This window comes from Anopheles nili, chromosome 3 (genome assembly GCF_943737925.1).
Source record: "Anopheles nili chromosome 3, idAnoNiliSN_F5_01, whole genome shotgun sequence".
In the NCBI taxonomy this organism is placed as follows: domain Eukaryota; kingdom Metazoa; phylum Arthropoda; class Insecta; order Diptera; family Culicidae; genus Anopheles; species Anopheles nili.
In genome coordinates, this window is record NC_071292.1 from 50985295 (window position 1) to 51011668 (window position 26374).

Genomic DNA, 26374 nt, shown 5'->3' on the forward strand with positions numbered 1-26374 from the left:
AAACATATTCGCTAGCACCGTTTCCCTCCAAATCAATCCCGCGCACGCACTGACACGATCTGACGTGACAAATGTCAACTACAAACTTCAATACGATGTTTTCAAATCTAACGCCTATGGCATATGGAGGTCGTTGATTACATTGTTTTCGCATCTTTGATTACTTAATTTCAAATAGTTTAGTCGAAGTTAGAAATTATTTTGATGATTTTCAAATAACCTAGATTAAATATAATTACTTTGAAAATATTTTTTTAAACTGTAAACATTGTTAATAAGTTTCTCGCAGGAAAATAGCTTCATCGAACAGACGTTTCCATTCCGTTCCATTTGGATATTCAAACTGTTGAATTGCATCCTCTTTTAGCTCCGTCGAATATCCAGGATCTCTTGGTGCTATGTAGCATGCCTTTTCGTTGATCGCTGCTGGGTACACGAACTGATCGTGCTGCTGATCGACGAATTCTATCATGCGTTCCTCCATTGTACACGACACGGAGCAATAATCCCACATTTGCAAATGTTGCACCATTTCGCATAGCCCGACACCACCGGCATGAGGACACACTTTCACTGAAAGAGCAATCAACTATCAGTTCAGTGTTCTTATTCTCTCATACAGCCATTTATAAGGCATCGAAATATAACCTTTAAACTTTTTGGCCATCAAATAGACGGATAATATTTCATTGATCCCTCCAATACGAGCGGAATCAATCTGACAAAACTCGAGCGCATTAGCCTGCATGAATTGTTTGAACATCACGCGATTGCAACACATCTCTCCTGTCGCTACCCCAATTGAATGTTCTCTGTGGAGATGGAAAATATTACAGCGTCTTCTATTATTATTCTTACATCCAGCTAGGCACCTCAATGCTTCTGCGATTTTGGCATGACCTAACACATCGTCCGGAGATGTGGGCTCTTCAATCCACAGCGGCTTAAAATCTTTCAAGCTCTTTACCCAATCGATAGCCGTTGGGACATTCCACGTTTGGTTGGCGTCAATCATCTGCAATGTTGTGCAAAGCAATCTTTGTGAATACATCTGTTAATCTGTCTATTTCGTTATATTACCCACCAACTGATTCTCCCAACCGATTTCGTCTCGTATCAATTGGCAACGTTTAATATCGTTCTGCAAATCCTGGCCTACTTTCGTTTTGAAAGCTTTGAAACCAGCCTTTAAATACTTACGACACAATCCGCGTATCGTATCATCGCTATACCCAAGCCATCCTGGGGAGCAATTTTAAAATAAATCATTGTTATATCTCTTAGCTGAGTTGATAGTACAACTTTGTTCTTGCCTATTTGTGTAGTATATGCTGGGTATCCATTTTTTACTAAGAACTCAATGCGCTCGTTCCGTGTGGCCTTCGTTTCATGGAGAAATGCTACGGCTTCTTCTGGTGTAATAACATCTTCGATGTAGCGAAAATCTATCGTTGATACTAGTTCCTACAAATCAAGAAACGAAAATCCCGTGAACGATGGCATACCAAAAGCAGCTAACAACTGAAAAACAAATCGTTGTATGTTAACAAAGTAAAGAACTCAACTCTATGGGATTATAAACCTAGTTCCGAAACAGCCGAATGAACAAATTTAGTTGCAAAACAGCACAATATGTTAAGCATTTTGAAACTAACGAAATAAAAATGATCTTTTCTTAAACTGGAATCGTTAAATGAAATCCAGAAAGCAAACAAAAGCAGAATCACAACGAACTATAAGCAGATGATAAATGGAAAATGAGAACTCAACCCAGCGAAATAGCCGTGCTGTTTGACAGAGCACTAAAGCAGACCAAAGTAAGAAAGAGATAAGACATGATAAACATAGCACCTTAAGCGCTAGTGCAAAAAGGAAAGGACGGTTCCGCGATTCGTACGGTCATCTTAGCCCGCTGAGGATATAATCTCAAGAAGAAGAAAAGGAAGAACATGAACGCGATTCCAAGATTTTTCCAAGCAACAAGTTAGAAAAAATCATGTATCGCGCACTTTAGCGTGTGTTGGCCCGCGCCCCAACGATTAGTAACTGTGCAAACGCGAAGGTGCCGTAGTTTTCTGCGGTGTAAGTGCGAAAAGATTCGATTTGTCGGAATCGGTGAAGCGCGCGCGGAGGTAGCGTCCCGCGAAATTCGAGACGAAAAGTTTATTCCATTCGGTGGGAGCATACGAGAAAGTACGCAGCCACATCCATCGGGCATGGACAATCTGGATCAGCTCGCGGACGATGAGCTGCGGCTTCGGTTGATGCAGTCCGGGTTTCCGAATCTCCCGGTAACGTACACCACGCGCAATATTCTGATAAAAAAGCTGCGCCACCACATCGAAAGCGAAAATCAGAAGATGCGCCGCGAATCGTCGAAGGCCGCGCGGTATAGCTCAGGTGAGGAGTCGGACAACAACGACGGTGGTCCGAAGGCGACCCTGGCGCAAAGGAAAATGTATACAAGCAGCAACAGCAGCAGCATCACCAGTAGTACGTCCTCCAGTTCGACCCGCTCCGCACGTAACCAACGCGCCACCGTGGGCCCAACGGGAGGACAACCCGTGTCGATGCCTCCACCAGCATCCGTCCGGCCATCTGTGTCCCGCCTCACCGTCAGCAGCATATCATCACCAGCAGCGTCCAAGCAGCACAATCTTAGTGGCAACACTTTTGCCGGAGCTAACGGTGCCGGTCCTAATCATCACCGTTTCGCAGTCACAACCGGCAATAGCAATAAGAAGGCAACACTTTCGCCAACCGGCGGCAGTTCCATCTACATCTCTCCGCTCATTGTGCACGACAACGAAGACGAGGACTACCCATCGTCTTTGCTGCGTGGTGGAAGCGGAGGGGGAGGTGCTGTAGGATCGGGATCACTTCGAAGCTATGGTAAGGTCTTCGCTTATACCTCGTGACCCGTTCACACAGGCGTAGTAAAGTGGTTTATCGCAATGGTCCTTATATACGCATGCATTGTATCTTGTAGGTGGTGGAACGACTGGGACATCCGCTTCGCACAGCTCCTTGTTCCGGAAGACGGCCCTTTCCGCGGGAAACATTACACCGCCATCCGCAAACAGCAGCATGTACAGCAACGCCGGTAGTAGCGGAGCAGAAAATAACAACAGCAGTGGTGGCAGTATCATGCTGAACGATTCGAACGGCTCGAACGGTACCGGAACGTCGGGAGGTACTGCTAGTACGGTAGATTCGCCGTACGTCAGCGAATACACGAAGCGGTTGATGCAGCTGCGCGGAGAAACGGTGTCGCACGAAAACTTCAACAGTGCCATAGGTGGCATCATCGGCCGCAGGAGCGTCAATAATGCCGGAGGAGTCGCACCGGCAACCTCCCCGCGATACAGCGCCCCCACAAGCCAATTGCACCATTTGCGACCACTTGCTTTCCATCAGCAGCCGGTACCCGCGGGCGGTTTACTGCACCATCCATTGCGGACTGGTGGCCACCCGCATCTGTTGAACAGCAAGGGCATGCTGGGAGGTGTGCCCGGTGGTTCCGTTCCGCTTGGGTCGCCCGGTTCCATCATCGCCGGAAATCACATCCGCCAACGGTACAGTCGATTGTCGGGATCGAACGAGTTCAATGAGAACGATATTGTGACGCACGCACAACCCTCGCCGGATCCGTCGAGCATACCGTTCCGGGCGACGATCGGGAACCTGATCGCAAAGCTCGATGAGGATTACGGTTTCAAGCAAACCTTCATCCCGTGTGCCCTGCTCTGCCTGCTGGTGGTGTTTCTGGTGTCCGTCGCGTTCATGTACATGACCATTAGCACCGATCTGGCCAGCACGCTCAACTCAATCGACACGCGTTACGAGCTCTGCGAGCACGGCGGGAGTCAGCAGGATGCCACCAAGTGCGTCCTGCCAGCGGACGTCGAACCGGCCCTGGAACTGCTCAAACTAATTGGCAACGAACTGAAGCTCCGCGTCGAGCGGCATCATTGTCGGCGCGATGGGGACACGGCCGAATCGGGGCTGATGTCGGCCGGCGAGGTGCTTAAATATGCCAAGGAGTACTCCCCGTCCGTGTTGATACCGCAGCTAACGCGCCACCTGCATGCGATGGAGTATCTGATCGATCGGAACCCGCAGTGGCGCATCAACCACTGTGACGCCGGTGGCGAACCGATGACGTATGAGCAAGTTCTCGAGCACCGCTCCGCCAAGACGAACCATTTCACGATCTTCAAACCGAAGCTGCCCTTCACGTGTATGATCTACAACAAGTTTCAAAAGTTCTTCGTCATCGTGGGCGGATTAGCGTTGACGGCGATCGTTGTGATCGTTGCTAAGTACTTCTTTAAGTTCGTGATGCACGTGAAGCAGAGGCGGCGTGACCAAGTGAATAGACTTATCAGTGAGATACTGCACGCCGTTAGCCAGGCGGCGGTGAACGCGTCCGATGCCGCAATGACCGGAAAGGATACGGCGGCGTCACAAGCAGGAGTCGTGATCAATCACCTGCGGGATCGTCTGCTTGGTATGGACAACCGGCGTCGGCTCGGGTGGGTTTGGAATGAAGCGCTTAGCTTCCTGGAGCAACACGAGAGCCGAATTGCGTTCGAGGTCGGTACGATCGGCGGCGAGGATTTCAAAATGATGCGCTGGATCGATACTGCCCCGCTTGCCACCGTACCCGGTGCTGCTGGTCCCGGGAGTAGTGGGCGCCTAAGTGGTTCCCCGGCTTCTCCAGTAAGCGGTCCGTGCACAAAGAAATGGCAAAGCCCGGCTTTCGACAACAGCAACAAGATCCACGATCCGCCGACACCGTGCCTCAAAATCCGGCAGATGTTCGACAAGTACGAGGTAAACGATCCAAACCTGAAGACAATCGTGCAAGATGCCATCCTGGAGAAGGTGGGCGGTCGGTGCAAGATCTACGACATCCAGCTTGACCGTAGCAGCTGCTGCGTATATGTGCGATGCGCTTCGGCAAAGGATGCTGGGATCGTGCACGACGAGATTAACGGATGGTGGTTCGACAATCGTCTGGTGTCGATCAAGTTTTTGCGGCTCGAGCGGTACCTGCAGCGATTCCCAAGGTCCTTGTCGGGTCCAGCTTGCTTGAAACCATCGAACAAGAACAACTCCTCCATGAGCCATCAGCTCGGACTGAACAATAATGGAGGCCCAGCCGGCGCGGGTCGACGCTTTTCGGCCAACGGCAGCAAAGCGGGAGGTGGTAGTCGTACAATGAACGAAGATCTCGACACCGATCCTGAAGAGTACGAGGAAGGCGAAGGCGATGGTGACGAGGACGAAGAAGAAGACGAGGAGGATGAGGAGGAACTGATGGCAGTGGACGCTAGGTCTGGTAACAACAGCCGCCGAAACGTTGGCCGTCGATCCGGACCGTTGGCAGAGATGCGACGAAGAGCCAACGGACAAGACGAGCATCGGGAAGATGAGCAGGAGGACGACTAATAAAGCGACGCCGAAACTGTGCACCACCAGGAGGCGGGAGGAGGAAAGTGGTACGGCGCCCTATCGAACGTGAGGAGATCTGCCTCTAAGGATATTAACCATCACTAACACAGCACGGACGCGTACGCGAAAAGTAAGGCAGAACCCCGGGTGAAGCCGGGTTCGAGTGACAAAACGTCCTTTTTCTCATGTTCACGGCCAGCTTCACCCATCATCCCCTGTTCTGGCAGCGTCATGATTAGCGCCTAGCGTCCGACGGGAGCATTTTTGCCATTTACTTTATCATTTAATATCCCGTTTTACTGTTACGCGTTTTTTACACACAATACTTTTTCATTGCGCAAAATTTTTCGGAGAAAAGGAGAGTACTAACTGTTTGGATTGTTATTTTTAATAAATTTCCCCACCCCCAAAAACCACACGCGAGGCGGCGTACGCAGCATTTTCTTTAGAGGACGGTAGTAGATGAGGTTCGCGAGCGAAACGAGCGAGAAATATGCAGGGCGCAACACATGTGGGGTACTGGAGTTGTGAAGATTTTCATAGCAGATAAGCAGGTGAAGCTCTAATTGGCCTTCCCGTTCGACGCGTAACGATGGCTTTATGTAGGTTAGTTAATGGAAAATGCTGTGTGCGAGAACCAATGTCGCCAAAAGCAGAAGGGAAAATAAAGTGAGAGGAAGAAGAACAAAAAACACAGGATCGCGTGCAAAGGGACGTTAAACAAAATCACACTAATGAAAATCTCAGTGAACAGTCCTGAGTGTAATCGTTTGTTCTACTTTATGTTACTCTTTTGGTTTGTTCAGACGAGCTTACATTGGATAGGAGGGCAAAATGTTGTAACAATATCTGCAATTTTGTGGGGGGTGGTCAGGTGAACATTTTGTTGAATATTGATTACAGATTTATATACACACTCACACCCAAGTATACAACATTATTTGTTCTGTTTGTTTGTAAGTAAATAACTCACTAGGTGTGTTGTTTAAAAAGTATCGCATGGAAAGGAAGTGGAAACATTTAAATTAGAAAAAAAGAAGGTACTAAAGCGCAAGGACAAGACCGCGAATATAGTTGTTAGAAAGGCGAAATGTATTTAACTAAGCAAGAGCTGCTTACACGAAGGGGTTCTATTGGTGCAGGGTATCAAATGAGATGAGTTTTATCAACCGTGGCTAACAATGCTAACCGAGGAAAGTTCAACATAAAAACCCCGTTCGTACATAACGTATTCGGGACTGTTTGATGATTTCGTGCAATTTCTTTAGTACGTACGTTATGTATTTGGAAAACGTTTAACCAGATGATTATCCAGCGCACAACACGCTTGCCCATGATTGTGTAACGCGGAAGTTACACGTTTTATGTTGTACGGATATATGACAGATCCCCCCCAAAAAAAAGAAACAATTATGGAACCCGGAATATACCCAGGAAGAATAAAAAAGAACTTGTTTGTACGAAAAATGAATTAAATGAATTGTTGATTATTATTGGTTCACCTACCTCTGGTTCCATCTCCGCTAGCAGCTTCCACACGGGTTTACACCGGATACGACCCCAAAGGTCCCACAGAGCATTGACGATCGCTGCTACCGCCAGATGGGTGACACCCTTCTCGGGTCCGATCTGTACAGAAAAACATATTGTCGTATTCTATTACAAACAGGACTAATCCAACGGTACAACGCTCACTACGTGTTAGGTAAGTTATCGTGCAACCTACCCATCGGAGCTGAGAATCGCTCGTTATTTCACGCCAGAACTGGCCAAAACGTTCGAAAATGCTAGCTGTCGTGCGACCCTCGACAAAGCGCTTCATCGAACGAACGGCAAGCAGGACGATATCCGTCCCACGGCCGAGTGTGAACGTCATGCCGTATCCGGTAGGACCTTCTGCCGTTGAGATCGTCACATAAACACACGAGTAGTCCGGATCCGTATGCTAAGCGGATAGCAAAGATCAATTGTCGATTGTGTCGTAAGACTATCGTTTCAGTGGTGCTTGAGGATCCTTCGGCAAGGATACATACCATAGCATCGGAGCCGTGAGCCCCCAGTGACGTTGGCCAGCGGATGTCCTTTGCCGCAAGGGTGGTAATGTTTAGACAACGATCTTTCTCCATCATGATGTGATATTTACACACGAAACGGGCACAACACTACACTACGCACCCCAAAGCCGTACAGCAGATGACAGTAATCGTTATCAGCGGTAACTCTATTTATGTCAGACCGCGAGAGCATCGCTGTGTATAAAACTGGTGCATCTCAAAGCATTCGGTGGTGGTAGTAGGCGATATATGACATTCAAATGTTCTTATCACTTCAACCGTTAGGCGCTACATGTAATGTACGATTAAATACACATATTTATAGAATAATAAGGTATGTTTGCTTTACAAGTAAATTTGCAACGCGTCTGAAGCTAAAATAAGCGCTGATATTACTAGTTAGAACAGGGGTGTGATAAAAATGGTTTAATTGCTCGTTTTAGAATTATCTTTCTCAATAGTGTTAATAATCACTTCTATAGAATAGTAAGTAAACATTCTCGTGATGATTCTATGAATATGAATATTTAGTATCTCATCCTGTTTATTTTGAGTGATGCTTTCAAATTTTCACATGTGTGATTTTTTCACGAAATGAATTGAAATCTTGTAAACATTGTAAGCAAAAAAGTGGAATTCATACTAAAATAAATCAGATAAATTGATCAAATATTGGAGATGTGTTGAATGATGTTCAATGAAATCCAATGATAAAAGAGACATCTGAGAAGACCTCATGACAGGATACTAGTGTTTGTATAAGGGCGGATGTGAAAATGTACAAGACTTATGCTCGAAAATGATTACAATTCCTGTTCAATAGTTCGTTTCCCTGTTCCCAACTTTTTTTTCCTCGCAGTTGGCAATTAATATTTCATGTAGAGGAAATTCTCAAATTTATCGAATGCCGGCTTGTGTACGTATGACGTAAGTTCTTTCTGTAAATATGTTAAGCCCACGGGTTTGTGGAATATGCATTTCTCACTATCATGTTCTATTTCCCATCCACTGTCTACAGTTTATTTGTAGCATGCCTAAAATAATCTATCTTTTGTTATATTATCATATAATATGTTTAAATCAAACACCAAAGATCATTCAAGTCGTAAATCCTTCTCACCGTCAAAGGTTTCACTATTGATCGTGCGAACCGTTTTGCATCTGAGAAAGTCTGTGTATCCCAGTAATGCATGTACTTTTTTCTCATTTGCCTCTAGTTTTTCACTACCACAGATATTATTCATATTTGAGAATAGATTGTTTAGATAATTTTATAGTGCCTTTCTGCACACGGGGAGTTGGTATTTTTTTATAAATTTTCTCATGTTTGTAAAAACATTTGATTATGTACAGGATCTGCATTTGATAATGTATTATGAAATGTTAGAAAACAAGATGTTTTGTTCCGAATTTGCCATGTTCAAATGCTGATATTCATTGTGCTTTATACTCCATATTATCAGGCATACACCTTGATTTCAGATCAGCTAAAAAGCTATTATTGGCCGCAACCAGAACCTTCGAGGATCCATGTTCGGTTCCAGGTGGATGATCCATAGATCCATTTGTATAATATACTATACAACTTTGTTGCAGTGCTATTAAACAATTGATTACATCCAAGATTAACTCTGTGACGCTACATATTAGAGGAAACAAGTGATATGAAGCGCTTAACAAGCATGTTAGGTATGGGTACATTCATAAAAAATAATCAACTGAGCCGGTTGTTTTAGATCGCAATGTCTAAGGTATTGAATAGAAACAAAGTTTTGCTTCTAAGGACACCAAGCTTGGTCGTCCTGTAGGACGCGGTTCCTACATTTCCATTTCCATAAAACTCTTCCTTACCTTTTCACGAATCAAATACTATACCCAACAATCACACTCTGTTCTAATACTCTCATGCCAGAAATATTTAACTTCAAAATGTAAGAGGTTTGCGCTGTACAGGTTAGTTGAAAAATATACTTTCCGTCGCTTCATTAAGTATCCTTGCAATGCACTGCTTTCTTGTACCATCGGTTCCATATTTCAAGTCTGTTTACTCATTGATTATCCTTTTCGTGTTATTCCCAACTTGTTATTCACTTCCACTTCTATCTATCTTACGTTTGTTTCTTTTCTTTTAAATGCATCACAATCACTACATATGCCGTATGCTTGCCCAGCGTACCAAGAAATCGTGTTTGCAATAAAACAATATTTCAAACAAGGAAACTCATTCAGCGGACGCGTGTAACAAAAGTCCATTATGACTAGAAAGAAATCTTCTCGTTTTTATCCTGTGTTATTTACTGCAGCTTCCTACACATAAGGGCTAAGTCCTTCGCTAAGAAAATAAGATAATTGCGGTTGTCCTCTTAATGCAAAAGTGCGCAGCAAAAGTTGCTCCTTCAATTAATGAGATAATGCGATTATCCGTTCGTCCGATAAAATGTGTGATATGGAAATTCGTACTTTGAAGTCGCTTCTTGTTTGTAATTCCAGAGCCTTGACCTGGTCATTCTTTGGGGAGGATCGAAAAGTTATCCAAATTAGATGGAACGATATTTGTGGAATGTACGTCTGGGAGACAAAGGGAGAGCGCTGGAAAGAGGTCCCAGTGTAGCAGCAGCATCAGCAGCAGCAGCAACAGCAGTCCTATTGCAGAAAAGTGGAAAACTCTCGGCTAAACTTCCAACATAATGGAAGGCCGCTGTTGTGCGGTCATTGTCGGTTTTTGTTGAGCTAATTTAGCCACTCTACAAATGACTTGCATCGTAATCAGGGATGTGATTAAGCTCCGTTTCACGATTACTCCAACGGAAGAGAGGCGGTCCGTTACTGAAACAATATTTCATCTCCAGTGGCTCATCGTTCTCCACGTAGTACATCAAATAGAAATTGCACATTTCGTCCTCATTGGTTGCACTGCACAAGTCGGTCGCAAAAAGGAACGCACATGCGAACGGAAGTTAGTAATAGGATTAATTTCCCTGCACGTCGATTGTCATACTCACCCAATTATTGTGATTCGCGTACGGTTACTCTCCATGGTGCAACGGGCTGCGAGGCGGTCGTTCTTTCGAATCGGATCTTGACTCTCCACGGGGTAGAACATTTGTGGCGTCAACGGGTCCCGCTTGCCGAGTAACGTCCATTGGTTAGCACCGGCATCGTCCTTCCGGATCCGATAGCCAGACACCACACGACCTAGGCTGTGAGTGTGCGTACGGTACGCGAATGGATGAATCACTTTATCCTCCTGGATGTCGCACAGCGTTTCCATATGCTCGGTGGCCATTGGCGGTATGTACCCGCCCGTTCCGAGCAAGATGACACCGGCCTGCTTCGACAGTGGTTTCGTCGTGTAGTGGATGAAAATGCCCGAATCGTCGTACGTGGTTCCGTCTGGTGAAAAGTGACACATAAATAGGTTAAACGTTAATCCATTTAATTTATTACAATCGAATGGGGTAGTAGCAAGAGTAAAAGAGCAGATTGGACAGGTCTTTGAATACATTAGGTAAATGATTTTACAACCAGAGTTTTACAGTAGCTGGCCAATTCATCCAGCACTATCAACATTCACAAAATCAACCCATTAATATCATCGGCTTGAAACTCAAATTGAATTTCTTATCACATCATGTTAAGCTGACAGTTGAAAAAAAAAACAAATACGATGTCATGGGTCGAGGACGAAAAGTTTACAACAACGGCTTCTTGCTGCTCGTCGATTGATGAAGTACATTATAATGGTTCGAGGAATGAGATCTAACGCAAGAGCAACCTCGCGATGGTTTCGGGTTACTCTACGGTCGCTTCCAGGAAGCTTTTGAGATCGATGATGATGATATTAAGCCGCGCTGATGCTATATTCATAGTTTACGGGTTTGTATACACTAGAGATTGAACGCAAAGCAGAATATTAAACGTCGTTCCTATTACACGCGGCGGCAACAGAACGCGGACGTTAAACGCAAACGCCCATTAACAACAATTACACCCACGTCCACTGGGCGATACCTGAGACATTCGGGTGGTAGTTCACGATATATAACGCTACTTTCATCCGAACGATGCTTTAGAACGTTCAGGATTCCCTAAAGAAAATAAAAGGAAAATCTTTTTTTGCACGATTTGAGCAGTAATGAAATTTTATTCCAACAATTGCGCTTTCTTCCAATAAAACGTTTTTCCCCATCCCGGGGCATAGAGAATGTGAATCAGCGCCGCTTGACGACAGCGATTTGGTATGGAAATTTGATCTGGGAATAGGTTGGTCGAGATTTTCTCGTGCACTGTTAGTCCACTACCTGGTGGATTCCACACAAATTCCGTGGCACATTTCAGAAGGTGCTAGGCGGAGGATCAGATTAAAAGCTCGGGTTTGGGCGAAATAGTCGCTCGCGGCGCAATTCGTCCGACGATTGTTAGACAACAAATTCCAATGCGTAGAAGAACTACTACGTAGTAAATAAGCATGACACAGAAAGTCGGGTTTCTTACGACCAAACAAGCAAACACGCTTCAACTAACCACTGTCATACAACTTCAACGTACAATTGCCCTCTATAGGTGTTGAAATTCAACAACAAAATCATCAAAACGAGACTAACTCTCATACAACCTCAGCCAAACAAAACCCACGCATTTTCCGGCATCGTTACCTTTGAATTTGTCGATGTGGGCGTAGTGAACCTGCAGCACAATGTATTGAATCGGCGAGTCCTTGCCGACCTTAAATCCAACGCCCTCGGGAAGCTCCAGCTTCGGAGCATCGCGAGCCCACGCGTAGATGATCTGCGACTGTGCACCCTTCCCGCAGGGACTACCGCTCTCCTCACTGCCTCCGGACATCTCGCCGCAGTTCCTGGTTGGGTGTGAGATGAACATTGTGCCAGCAAGGACACAGCAAGTTAAACGGGCAGCCATGAAATAAACGAGGCCCCCGGAGGGGTGGACTTGCCGATTCTGAGGTGAAAACTTACCATACCGCCGATTCTGAGCCGGGTTTTCCGCAACCGTACAGCAGCATGTGGTGTGAGGTAGCCATCGTTGCGTTCGGTTCAAAGCCAACTATATAGTGAGGAAAAAACCACCAATCAAAGCAATCATTGAATTAATGTAGAAGTTGCTGCTGCCGGCCAGAGAGACCGATCCGCTTACCGATGTAGTAGCTCTTCGTGTAGTCCACCTTCACCGGTGTGCAGAGGTAGAGTTCGGGCTGGAAAAAGCAGACGAAAAGCAAACGGAGTGCATTAGTACGCTTGCTAGAAGGCGTTGTGGGGGTGGCAGGCGAACTTTGCCAACCAAAAGTGAAGCGCTTGTGAATGATTCGACAAATAGCCCCCGAACGAAGTTCATCAGCACAAAAAGCCCACGGTGTGGCTGTCTCCGCCATGGACCGCAACGGAAAGTTGTTACGCGCATTAGGTATGCTTCCTTCATTCAGCTGAAGCTGAGAAGCGCAACATAACGCAAGGGAGTAATACATTTATCAAAAGGTCTCGGTAGAGACTCGAATCACTTTTCAAAACATCATTTTTTTGGGGCAATTCTTTTGTGCGTTGCGAAGAGATGTGCATGGTTCTGGTAGGAACGAAGGAAGTTAAGTGAATTAAACGCGAGATATAATACGCTTTTTCGATTTAACGACTGGCTTTTTAATGTGCTGGCCTGCAAATTCCATGAGATACTTTCAAATTTATGTCACGAATTAAGAGCTCAATTAAAAAATCATAACATGCGAGTCGCATCGTCCTGCGGGTTGTTACACACTCGTGCGCAAACGTGCCCAAATGGTTGCTTTTAATCAAATGAACCCAGGCGCTTCCAAACCACCTGTTGCCGATAATCTTTGCGCGTCTCTGCTTCAAGACCAAATTGAATTCCCGTTCGCTACCTGGGATTCATCTACCGCACCATGTCTATAGATGGAATCCCTTGCCCAAAGGAGTCCTTGCAAAGGAATCGCGTTCGTTCGTGGAAGAAAATTGAAGATAACAAGGGCTTCAAGAGATAACGAAACGCTCCTACAGTGTGCGCGCATATACGCAAGGAAACCCTACGCTCGCCCACTAAGTTCTCGAAAGCTTTTTACTTTCCTCCTTTCATTTAGCCCGCCCCCCTTTATTAGATAGCTCGATTCCATTATGCAGCAAAATCCAATACGGAAAAGTTAAAGTAGAAACGAACGTTGGGACGCAAAATAATAGCTGAAAGAGAATTGGAAAATGGTGGAAAGCAGGAAAACTGCAGCAATCTATCAGAAACGACAGAGCGTGGGCAGAAAGGATGAGTGGGGGTTACGAAGCTTACGACTGATAAATCCTCAATCTCTTAGTGACACTATATTGCGAGGAAGCAAGGAAGCGTAACATTTCTGCACATGCAGTACTAACGACCATCGCCACCATTTCTCCCATGCTGTGGCCATCTGCGCCTTTATCGTTTCGAACTTCCCGACTGAGGTCAAGCCTGAGGTCGAGCTGTGATAGCCACTGTCGGGGGTTAATAGGAATTACGGCAATCGCAATTTTTTTCCGTACGATGCTCTTCCATCACTTTTGCTGCTTTTCCTGTTGCTCGTAGCCGCCGCTAGTTATTTTTGTCAATCTTGTTGATCCCTTTTTGGGATGCCCAATTTGCGGTCCATTATATTCGGCTTGCGTTGGTATGCAAATGCGTCCATGTCCGAGATAACGAGCAACAAGCTACAAATTGCGATACATTTTTAGAACTCGGGTATCGGGATGAGACGAAGCTTGTAAAATTTTATTTCCATTCGCAAAAAAAATTACAACCGCTGGGGAAAACACACCGCATAAGGCAACGACGGTTTAGCGTAGGTTGTTACAGTTTATCAACAATATTCAATTAATTCATTTATGTTTCCAATTAAATTCTTAATTGAAGCCATTAAAAGTAAAAAAAAATCCATCAATTTACTCTTGTCTAGCCCAAGTCTGTGCAGAAAATTTCGCTCACGAGCATGGAAAAACTGCAGAAGGTCTTGTTAGTGAGCAACACGTCCTTTTTTTCTGATAATTTTAATCTCAAAGTAAAAGTACCACGTAGAACGCCACGAACGACAAAAAAAAAGATCTAGCTGGATTCGCTCCTCTAATTTGCATAATCAGTGATAGCAAAGTTTGCAAAAGCTCAAGCGCAAAAATAAGCTTCTCGAAAGTAAAGGCAAAAAATGAAAGCGACTAAAATATATTCTCTCGTCCGCAGCATAAAAAATACAACGTGCATCTCGAGGAAGCTACGCTTTTAAATGTGATGAACTGAAGAGCTACAACGCTAGGAAAATTCCAAAACCACCTTGAAACACACGAAAAATTATTGTAAGCAAAAAAAGTGAAAGAATATCCGATACTTGGATACTTCATTAAGTGGAAAGCGGAAAATTGTATAATGCAAGACAATAAGCCACGAGCGTATTGGCGCATGTGACGAAATTTCGTTGAAATGTTTGGAAAAAGAAATCCCCAGGCATCGAACAGCAAACAGCGCATTTTTCTCACAGAAACAATCATCCTCCATCTTTGCTCAAGGCTGGAGCAGCAACAAAGCAGAACAAAATCAAGCTCAGTACAATTTCACATACCTTTGCGGCCTACGGTTTTGAGTTTATCAAAACACCCGAAGCATGGGGAAAAAATGCTCACCAATCACAATCCCTGCAAGGATTGTTGTTTTCGCAAAACGAATTTTCTTCAAGTAAACCACCGCGGGGGTTGTGGTTTAACGAGCTTCACCACGCACAAGCGAGATGCTTCTCTCGGACGGACATTAAGTCTATCGGGTCTTCTAGCGGCCACCATCACGCTCTCAACAAAACTTCCCAAGGATATCGAGCGACCGCACCAAACAACAAACCAATCCATCGTCCCGAAGAGGATCCGCTCTAAACCGGTCTAAAATTAGCGATCCTGAGCTTTCGACCGATGGAATACATCATCGTCTTACCCAGTGGCACCGCGGGTATGGTGGTCGGCGAATCGAAGGTCCCGATTGGAAGGATATGGCATGAAGGCTCTGAGGAAAATCCTTTCACACAGGCACAAATTTCATTACACTTGGCTGGTGGCGCCCTTCACCCCAACAAAAACCCCCCAGATAAACGATCCAAAAATAGCAACGCAAGGAACTACGCAGTTTCAAACGGCGGAAGGCGAAAATTTCCGCGTAGGCGAAGAAGCTCATTGTTCAATCCCTGAAAGCAAGCTCTCTGCTGTGACGCATGACGGGCTGGCGAAAAAGAAAACACATATTTCCAACCAAGCACACGAATCGGGGAGCTGAAACACAGCCCGGAAGTGATCCGGAGCCGCTCATATTTGCTGAGAGTGTACTAATAGATTGACGGGCGTTTGCAAAAAGGAGCCACCCCGAGACGATGCCATGATGTTAGTCCTCATGTCAACGTGTTTGATATCGAAGATACGCTCCGAAATCATAATCCAACGTCTCGCGCGCGCGTTGCGTCAAAATGATGGATTGGTGGAGCCATTTTATGGGCCCTTCGGCATTTGAACGCTCCGCGGGGGTGGAAATTCGTGGAAGATCCGTTTTTCTTCTCGAGCAGAGCTTTGTACCGGTTGGAGCACGATACGTGACAGGAGCGATCACGACGGATGATTGGAAGGGGGAACAGACAGGTCGCGAATATTGCATGCAGTTGGAATCAATTTAGCTCCACTTGAGACGCAATGTTAAAAATAAACGACGAAAGAAAAAACATTTACGTCCTACAGTTGGGCAACAAAATGAGCTTAATTTAAGAGTGTGGCTTTATGAGCAATGGTTCTTTTGTTCTATTTATGCTTCCAAGCCCCGACAAATTATCCATTTATTGGATCTCCAATGGTGCCTTTGAATAATTTAGCTAACTCATAATCAAAAACTTATCAAGGCTATCTTCTCCCACCATCTGCTTGCTTGTATCGCCTCCAGCTAGCACCATTCGATCGGCGCGAGAAACTTTTAACCGTGAATGTTTAATTTCCCATACTCATCAGGCGTTTTCCTTGGGGGAGAAATACCGCCACACTTGCAGCAGCAGCTTTATAAAACTTTCCCAAAAACAAATACGACCCATAATTACGAGGCGAAGGAAAAACAACCACCCGTGCCGGCGATCTCTTCTCTTTGTCTGCCAGCCGGGGCAGTAAATTTACCACCATCAAACTTAATCACCATCACCATTTGGGAGCGACCCACGATGGGAAAAACCCCCCCACACACACAAAAGGGTTAAATTATGCCACAAGTTATGACGGCGAAAAAAAGAGAAATATCCTGCGAAACAAACCGTAAATTCGAGTTCCAAGCGTTCGGGCTTGTGCAAACAGAATTGCTCATAGTTTTATTATATGAGTAATGATTTCGTCGCTCGTTACAGAACACTCGGACAGTGTGACAGAAAGGACCTAAGTGAGTTGTTGGTTTCATTTTTTTTCTTTCGTCGACAAGCATAAAATAGGCAGCAGGATAAAAGAAAATCGATCTCGGATGGCAGCAATCGATACAATTCGTTGCCTTGTTGTCGGCATATCCAAAAACATTTCTTTCCCGCTTTCGAAGGACTGCGGCGCAAATTAATCCTTTCAAAAGCAAGGACCAACCGAAGCACCAATTTCACGAGCTGATCGGTTTGAAACTATTTGAACAGTTGTTAGCACCCAGCTCAACCTCTCGAAGTGCTGCTGACTCCTCCGCCAATTGCCCTCGTCATCATCATCATCAGCATCGTCATCGTCAACATCATTAGCGATATCATGAACCGAGTCCACCTCCACACGCCAGCTTGCCCCTTAGCTGGGGCTTTTTTTTCTCTCTCTCCTTCTCTTGGCTCCTGATTACGTTCATTTTCCTCATTTTCCCGCCTGTCTTTTGGAATTTTCCACACTCCTTTTTCCACTCGGTGGTTTGCGTACGTGCGTAGCTAAGCATGCGGCCGCCGACGCCGCCGCCTACTTGGAACGTTGGCGGGAAACATTCGCCGTCTCTCTCTCGCACGGTCTCTGACGTCACAGAGCCCAGACCGTGGTGCGTCAACAAATGCCATCTGAAGCATTTCCGAAATCGTCCCCTGGCTGCACAGAGCACCCCACCCACCCTTCCTACGCCACCGAGCGTGGCAGCTAGCCAAAAAAAGGGCTTCTTCCTTCCGCGTCGGTAATCTAGCCCAAAAATGGAGCATTGATCTGGTGCCAAGAAAAGCCATCGCGTGCCGCTGTGTATGTGCCTTGCATTAGGTGACGGATTTGATTGCTTCACGACTAGACACTCTTGTGCGGGTGGTAGGCGGCAGTCGTGCATGTCCTTTCAATGGTCAGAAAGCGCGCTATCTTTTCCGTTACGTTCATTCATACTGCCACTCCGACACTAGCGATTACTAGCTATTCTAGCGTCTCCAATTGTTCCTATTCACCTAGAGGAAACACATTAGCTCTTTCCTGTCCTTTAGAGTTTGGAGTTAATATTTCAACTCGCTACGTTCATTCATGCTGCCACGACAGCGCTTATTAGCAATGCTAGCGCCTGCAATTGTTCGTATTTACCGAAAGAAAAAATACATAAAAATGCACACATAGCGTTGTTTCATCCTTCAACATAGAGCTTTTTTAGTCTATTTGTCGTCCTACGAGTTCTGCCATTTCTACCGGAATGCGTCCGATGGAAATCTTTTCCCTTGTTCATCCAGCCACGTAAGTTTGCAAAAGGAAAGTTTTGCGGCGATAGCGTAAATGCTAAAAATAGTTCTGCTATTTCAAGCTACTCCGTCTCACTCGTTTCCACCCGTCAGAGGTTGCCTTTATTTCTATCACTAGGCGGTTCTGCGTCCTCACTACCCCCACTAAGTGGCCCTGTATTCAAAGGGTTTCCCCTTTAATTTTGCTTTAGCACACGTGCCTTTTGCTAGCAAGGATCAACTGACCAGCATGCATTCAAGCATTTAAAGCCAATGTACACTGTAAAAAGTACGTATAAAAAGACTAAATTTTTAAGCATACATCAAAGAATACATTAAGTTAAATGAAATGGCGTACTGTGGAAAAATAAGTCTTCATAAATGAATACCCATGCTTATATGTTCTGGGATCTTTTCACCCGTTCCATGCAACAGCAATTTACTTGAGTGCCATCAAAAGGGGGAAAAAGTAACAACTTCATTTAATGTGTATCTGAACTTGGCAGATTTCTGGCTGGTTCTAACATCACAAGAAGAGTAATGAAACAAAAGAGCGGTGCTTATTTATTTTGCAAGCACTGCTTCTCGGAAAATTACGCTCCTACACTCGTCTCGAGCATTTGTAGCCGTTCCCAGGCAAAAGTTTTGACAAAATGCGCGGGTTAGTGTACCTTTTTTTTAGATGTCTATCTACTTTCGATGTCTGTCTTTGTTAAACAGAATATCGTGGAATATCTTGGAGCAATGTAAAAAGAAAAAAGAAAACCCACTTACAGCTGCATCTTACTGCATGCACACAAAAGAAAAGCATTCATATTCTATCCGCAACTCGTTTTCGTTATCGTCTGTTAACGTAAATTGGCACCACACGTGGCGTCCAAACCACATAAGCAATTCGCTGTACAGCAACAGTGTACAGCAACAGTGTGCCCTTGCTCCCAAGAGATCTGCCCCCGGAGACGATCGGAAACCCACAGCTTCATTTAATAAAGCTAATGTTTTTTCTATTGGACGAAATTACACACCGCGCGAGCGATGGCAGAAAACAGAGCAATTATTATCATCACCAGGAGCCACCTTTTGGGGTAATTGAGGTTGGCAGAGGAGTAATTGATTGATTTCTAATGGCATTTACAGGCGCATCATTAGCTCGCAATGTACGATGAAAGCTTCCGGCTGAAACCACACGCACCTTTTGTAATACAATACGTTTGTTGAAGCCCTTAAGAAGAAACCCGCCCTTCTTGGTGCTGTAGAAAGACATTCGTGCTGAGCCAGATTTATGGCGAAAGGTTATCACGACCTTTCTAATTGGTTTCCTGCACTCAACAAGAGCGACCAATGGGGCTGGATAGACACATCAATCCTGACCGTGTGTCCTAGAAGATCGTGAAAGGGCAAGACCATGCGTTTCGTGTCCGGTATCATGCGCTTTCGGTTTAGCCCGTTGCCAGGGGAGATGAATTTATAGAACACAAGGGACATTCTCCTTCTCGCCGGATGTGTTGCAGTTTAGCAACGGTCGGTGTTGAGACGGAACCGAAACGCTAACCATCTGTGCAAACAGAACCAACCAACCAGCTAACGGTAGATTCCGGCTTTACGTGGCTGTGAAGACGCAGGCCAAAGCGAATGCACCGGTAAGAGGGTTCTGGGTACACCATTTCTTTAGAAAGTGACTCCTACAGAGCTACAAAGAACCGAAGGGCTGGCAAACAGGTTCGCGGCCTTTCGAATGGCGTTTTGGTATTTTTGGGAAAGGTGCACTCCTTTGGAGGAAAAAAGCTGAAACTACCTCAAGTGGTTTACATGTCGTTGGCGTTCCGTAAGGTGGTACAGAGCGGTTTGCTTTGCGAAATTGTTGCCCCAAAGTGCGGTGAAGGGCAATCGATCAATGTTCTAGTTTAACGCAGCTCTCCTCTAACGCACTATCGCGGGTTGCAGAGCAGAAAATATGGGAAAAAAACCCCGCCATTTTCTGAAACGTTTCGAACGAGATTAAAAAGGTGACTTTTTGAAGCCACAAACACTTGCAACAACACCATGCGCATACACGAGGTGCTGGAGGGGGGGTATACGAGGTCGAAGAGTGGTTTGTTATTGACGCTTTTGTGTCGTGTTCTGATAAGGCAGGGTGTGTAATGTTATTTGAGTTGTTTTGTTTCTTTTCCTTTTCTTGTATGCACTGTACTGATGAAATTGGAAAACGCTGCCGGGCCATTAATTTTTGATTTTTAATCAGCATCGACAATATGTTGCGCTTTTTTTTTTGTAAGAAACGCGATAGTTTGATGACCAACAGCCGCTCCCCGAGCTGGAGTTGATAAAACCCATTTTTAGAGCATTATCAAGAATCTCTCAAGGCACGGTTCAACATTGGAATGGAATTGTTCGCTCACGCTGCCACGATTAATTTGCGTGAAACGTCGCGTCTTATCGCGTGCTTCTGCGAACGCAAACAGCACTCAAATGGCACGCCGATGGTCACCATATGGTGGCGTTTTTCGCAGTATGGAGAGCATATTCCGATCTGCGTAAATACGGGCCATGAGTGTAACTGATTTTGGATAGTTTACAGCACAATCGCAAAGCACCCTGTAACAACGACTCCCATAACCCCCAATTGGGGACCTTCTCTGCTGCAAACTAAACGTTCCTCAAGGCCACCTTTTGCAACGACGCTTTATCACATCAGACTCATCCTTACCTTGTACGGGACGACCTTCGGCATCAGGATTGGGAATCTTCCGACCGGATAGTTTCCATCAGACCCACCACCCTCGGGCAGCCCATTAACCGAGGGTGGCACACTGAGCGCTAAAAGCACACAACCCACCACCAACCAGCACATCGTCAATTGGTCTGTGCTTTTACTCCTGCTGCTGCTGCTGCTGCTATTGCTGTTGCTGCTGTTCGTACAACTGGGGTTGGTTCTGCAACTGCTACCGGATGCTGCTGCCATATGGAAACGGTGACAGGACCGTGACGCTCGTAGCCGATGCATTGTTTCACCGCAGACACTCAAACTTGACCGTTACGCACCGGTGGTACACTACACAATGAAAGCGATCAGCGCTGGTTACTCGCGGCCTGCCGTGGCTGCCGATGATAACACTGACGCACCTCCGCACGTACGCACCTGTGGAGAGGTTATGGCTGCTTAGGGTTACGAAGATGAGGTTTTACACCCACACTGGCACACTGCACGTGTTTGGCACGGTGGGAGCGAGAGCGAGCTCAAGCGAAAGCACGAGCGCGCGCGTTCTCATCTGTGCTTAAACGCACACTGCACTCGCTGGTGGCTCTCACTTGCACAAGTCCGCGCGAATTGCACGATTCGTGACGCGTTTTAGGTCAACCTTGAACACTTGCAGCACGTAATCGATGGCTTTTGATCTATTCTCGAAAATGCTCATTACAAATCATTACCAGAACGGGTGCTTTCTCTTCGTCACCGCGAATGATGCGCGAAAGAGAGAGAGAGAGTGAGAGAGAGAGAGACTCGAATTGGGACCGCTGCACGGCTGTCTCTTTCCACGAGGTTTAAGCTCCCATCTGGGCTTTCACTCCCCCTAACGACGCGTAATGAACATTTTCTGGCGCTCGAATAGTAATCTTAGCACCCGCGGGTCACTGTTTCAATGGTTTTAGCGAAAAAAAAACCCTAAATTATTGTACCTATTCAGACACTATTTGCACTGCAACTACTGCAACGACTGACGTTCCCGTTCTTCGCAATGACACGGGACAAAAGAGGTGCCCCTACAGCCTCCAATCACCGAAAGCCCCCTTAGATTTTTACCTCTTTCGCAGGTAAACAATCACTGTACCTCACACAGGTGCACAAGCTCAAGGGTACACTGGCGATCATCCGAAAAAATTATGCTCACGACTGTCGATATCACATGTTTTTCACACAAGCTGCAAATCACTGCCCCAATAGGACCCCAAGGAACCCGTACGTGACGTCCCGCATTAAACACAACTTGCCTTGAGACCGTGTCAGCGACCAAAGCACAAGCACTACGACTTGAGTCTGCAATAGAAGTGGTAATAGAAACGGCAACGCAACAGCAGGATCTAAAAGTTCACGCTTTGGGAGAGAGTCTCATGCGGTCTCGCCTTAACGAGCCTCTCATTCACGCTACCGGCAATGTGGAGTGATTTGTCTCTCTCTCTCTCTCACTTATTTTCTCTAATGATGGTGCCATCACTACACCACCTGGAACTTGTGCTCCGTAGTGGCTGTAGCTGGATCCGTTCGCTCCGTTCTAAGTGCAAATACCTGCGAATGGATTTAAACAGTTGAACTTATTTGATAAAATAAGCAAAATTTTGCATTGATGACTTAAAGCAGTAAATGTAAAGTAATACATAAAAATGCTGCTGTTCAATAATATGCAAACTATTATTCTGCCAAAATCTTCAGGCTATTTTAGGTAAAAAAAACAACGGGTTAGAAAGTTTCCAATCCATTTCAAAATTCTAATTTTCTCGCTAATTGAATGAACATGTTTCTTTAGTTTCAATGTTCCATCTCCTCGTATTCACTTTCGTAAAAAAAATTTTTTTTGCCTAACATGGAACAGAAACCAGCAAAAGAACTTCATGTGTTAAAAGGTGACGTGGTCATCATGATAATCTGGAGCACTGCTTGGGAAGGCTGGCCTTTCGATCGAGCCGTAAATAAATCTCAACTGTGCAAATAGAACAACCGGCAGTAAAACCTGCTAGCCACAGGTACTACCAGCTAAGACAAAGTTCTCTTCACTCTTGAAGCTTCATTTATTTCGGCTTAAAACGTGTTTGTCCCTTCCCGTACCCCCTCCTTTTGATGGGGGGCAAAAAAAAATCAAATAATTTTATCACCTCTAATTTGTCCCTCCCCTATTGTACCCGAATTCAATACATACATACGAAACAAAAAGAGCTAACACAGATAGGACACAAGAATATACGCACAGTTAACAACACACGCCACACGTACACTGGGGGGTGGCTGAGAGGCGCCTGGGGGGAATTTCGACGCCGCGAATTACTCTTGCAAAAGGCAAACTGGGTTTATCCTGTGGCAGTAGGAAGAAGCTATTGTTTTCCGCAGAAACTCTGTACCGCGTTGTAGAGGTGGCTTAGCTTCTGCAGGAACATTTCCTTAACGTAGTGCGCGTTCCGGCTGTTAAGGAACCCGACGATCAGCAATAGCCCAACGTATCCCCCGATTAGGACGAAACCCTTGTTGTCGGCGACCCACTGCACGAATCTGGTGGGTGGATGGCGCAGCTGGTAGGTGGGTGGTCTGGTGGCAAGCGCATACACAGGATCGTTGCTGGCCTGCAGGCCACTCAGTGCGGCACTGGTATCTTTGGTACTTCCGTACAGGAGCAAATAGCGCACCTGCACTAGTTCATTGTTTTTAATCAAAATATACCGCTCCGGGATGCTATTATTGCCGGTCAGTGTGGCTGCCACGGCCGATGGGCCATCGGACGCACCGGATGGTGGCGGTGGCGTGCCATCCTCGACAGGAGCGGGTGTTTCTTCTACCAAAAAAAGAAAAGAAATGGTTTACGATTGCTCAAATTCGCATGATCCAGCAGCTTTGCTGGCTGCTGTTTTCGTCTACCTTGACTCTTGACGTAGTGTGGGTTATCGACGTACTCGCAGAGCGCAATACAGGCAAGATGCGTACCGAGAATCGACCGGTTCCAGCCGGATCCGTTCGGTGAGAACATCTGGCTCACCTGCAGCTCCGCCGATAGGTAAATGCCTTCGCCAAAGAGCGACACTTTGTTGAGATGCTGCTGCAGCCCATAGTGCAGTATGGAGTGAAAATTGAACAGCCTGCTACCGTGGAAAGCGTATCGAGTCCGAAAGTCGGCAGAGTGCTGCAAAAAGGCGCGCTCCCCCGACTGGTCCACGCGGTGTACGACCTCGAAGATGTGGTTCGGTTGCTGGTATTTGGAGAAGCAGGGACACTTGGCGAGCACGGCGTCATGCTGGGATTTGGGGACGTTCCGTACCAGGGGATGCGTTGGTCGGCAGAATATCCAGAGCAGCAAGTCAACCGCCCGTTCGTTAAGTGACTCGATGCCAGCTGGCAGCTCCGCGACCGGTGGAATTGTCTCGAGAACTCGATACTGACGTGGTGTTCGCGGTGTGGTGGAGAAGGCAATATAAGCGTTGGCTTAGATAAGGTCGAGCGATTACGGCAGCCGTACACGTGCATATGCGACGCACACTTACCAATTGATCGATGCTTTTCTCACTGTTAATAATGAAATCCGGCGGAAATGGTTGCAGGCAGGAGTCGTAGCGAAAGGATCGAGCCGCGGATACAAACAGTGACAGGCGCAGATCGGCTGCGGACGGATCCCGCGCAATTGTGTCCAGCAGCAACGACCGCTTAGCTTGGATGGACGACGAGGAGGGTTCCATGGTTTCTGATTTGTTACGGAATTTCACGCGAAACCGGCCGTCTAGGATGACGCAATTGAACGGGGAAACGCACGGGAACTGCACTTGACGAACATAAGTCTCACGATCGAAACGAAATGCAAACCAAAGTCAAACACATAAAGACACAAACGAGGAGCGAAGCCAAGGCCCCCCAGCGCCCGTGCACTCGATGCGTTAACAAGTTTCTTCTTCGTCGCTTAACAGCTGCTGAATGTATGTAAACAGTACCTGTGTACGAGCTGTCAAACATATCGGTACTACGCGATTCGGCGTACTGCGTGCGGCTCTAGGCTCACGGCTCAATAATGCATTAATATAACTATTAATATTTATTTAGGGACGACCAGGTCGCATCGAGATTTGTATATTTGTTTCTATACTGAAAGGTATTTCCTCCCATCAGCCGCTGTGAACCTTATCCCGGGCTGACTCGGTCGGTAAAAACTCAATATATACCCACCTCCCCATTTTTTGACAGGACCCTGAAAATTGGACCCATGGATTGGAGACATGTATAAACAAATGGGTTAGCTCAAAGGTGTCTTGTTTACTTTTATTCAACTAGTAAATAAAATCATATGACTTCCAAAAACGAAGAAACCAGTAGTTAAATTGATTAGAGTAATAAAGTTTCTACGTTTTTATTTTAACCAGAAGTAATTTCGAGGATGCCTGTCAGTATTCAAACGTGTTTAGAATGGATAAATCTCGGCATTTCAAGATTACCGGAACCCACGTTGGTCTCTGAAATGTGTAAAAAATTCGTTGGCTAGTGTAATGAGGTGTGCTGGCTTGTATAGCAAATACTATTTCCGTTTCGGACAGAAATGAGTACGTTGCTGCTGGAGAAGCTATACGTTACGGGCGTAATTTCGACAAAGTGGGATCTGGAGCGCATCGTCGTTCTGGCGCCGGAATCTTTTGCTCGTGCTGGTGCGTAACAAGATGTCGGAAAACGTGTCCCATGCAACCAACATGGTCGAGCATGGCCACGTGCACGTTGGTGTGGAAGTGGTTAAAGATCTCGCGTTCGTAGTGCCGCACACGCTGGAGGATTTCGTAAGCTGGGTCGACAGTTCGGCAATCCGTAAGCACCTACAGGAGTATGATGATATGCGAGACGATTTTGAAATGTGAATAAATTGAGCATAGTATATGCGAGTTGTTTTTAACTAATCAAGTGCTGTCCTCTGGAGAAAAAGCTGAAGCCTTCTCTGTTTTGAAAATATCCATTATATATCTCCATTTCTAGTCAGCCTTCGGAATCAATATCTAAAACAATCTTTCTATAAAAAAATAACTGTAAAATTTTTGATATTTTTCAGTATATTTGAGTCAGTTAATATGATGTAGTTCTACTTCAAACCACTGCAAGTAATAATTCTTCAACAATTCCATAAAATAAACGTGTAGTTGTTGGTAATCATATTCAATAAAAATGAATAATTTCCTTTGAATACCTTTTGCATTGCCATCTACATCTTTTCGGGGTCCCTACCCTACTAGTTATGGTGTTAGATTCTCGTTGACCCTTACTGGACATTAATTTGTTTGTTGTTGTTGTAATTTGTCATTAATAGCTGTTGTCTCTCTTCAATTATAATTGATTTTAAAAATTAATCGTCTGACCGTTAAACTGCGTTATTCATAATACAAAATACAATACATAATATAAAATTCATTCCACAGTTAACAATACTGAATTTTCGAATTCCAA

General features: G+C 45.6%; 4 protein-coding genes and 1 pseudogene across 4 annotated transcripts; 2 read left to right on the forward strand and 3 right to left on the reverse strand.

The window, feature by feature from the left end:
- Window positions 1–188: 188 nt before the first annotated feature.
- Window positions 189–7583, reverse strand: LOC128722987 (mitochondrial enolase superfamily member 1-like). Its single transcript, XM_053816689.1, has 8 exons — window positions 7491–7583; window positions 7184–7402; window positions 6964–7086; window positions 1314–1464; window positions 1085–1242; window positions 873–1015; window positions 649–812; window positions 189–573 (listed from the first exon to the last, which is right to left on the reverse strand). The coding sequence occupies exons 1-8, from the start codon at window positions 7581–7583 to the stop codon at window positions 272–274; spliced, it is 1353 nt and encodes a 450-aa protein (XP_053672664.1). The 3' UTR covers window positions 189–271.
- On the forward strand, window positions 2217–5509 carry LOC128722986 (inner nuclear membrane protein Man1). Its single transcript, XM_053816688.1, has 3 exons — window positions 2217–2458; window positions 2495–2892; window positions 2990–5509. The coding sequence occupies exons 1-3, from the start codon at window positions 2217–2219 to the stop codon at window positions 5452–5454; spliced, it is 3105 nt and encodes a 1034-aa protein (XP_053672663.1). The 3' UTR covers window positions 5455–5509.
- Window positions 7584–10072: 2489 nt separating the features above from the next.
- On the reverse strand, window positions 10073–21205 carry LOC128727390 (peptidylglycine alpha-hydroxylating monooxygenase). Its single transcript, XM_053821300.1, has 6 exons — window positions 20909–21205; window positions 12666–12723; window positions 12488–12575; window positions 12167–12369; window positions 10514–10904; window positions 10073–10424 (listed from the first exon to the last, which is right to left on the reverse strand). The coding sequence occupies exons 1-6, from the start codon at window positions 21203–21205 to the stop codon at window positions 10256–10258; spliced, it is 1206 nt and encodes a 401-aa protein (XP_053677275.1). The 3' UTR covers window positions 10073–10255.
- A 1809-nt stretch (window positions 21206–23014) lies between these two features.
- On the reverse strand, window positions 23015–24636 carry LOC128725586 (protein mono-ADP-ribosyltransferase PARP16-like). The gene is made up of 3 exons (XM_053819341.1): window positions 24445–24636; window positions 23825–24338; window positions 23015–23741 (listed from the first exon to the last, which is right to left on the reverse strand). Exons 1-3 carry the CDS (start codon window positions 24634–24636, stop codon window positions 23287–23289), a joined length of 1161 nt encoding a protein of 386 aa, XP_053675316.1. The 3' UTR covers window positions 23015–23286.
- Window positions 24637–25354: 718 nt separating this feature from the next.
- Window positions 25355–25794, forward strand: LOC128724571 (U3 small nucleolar ribonucleoprotein protein IMP3-like; annotated as a pseudogene).
- The last annotated feature ends 580 nt before the right edge of the window (window positions 25795–26374 follow it).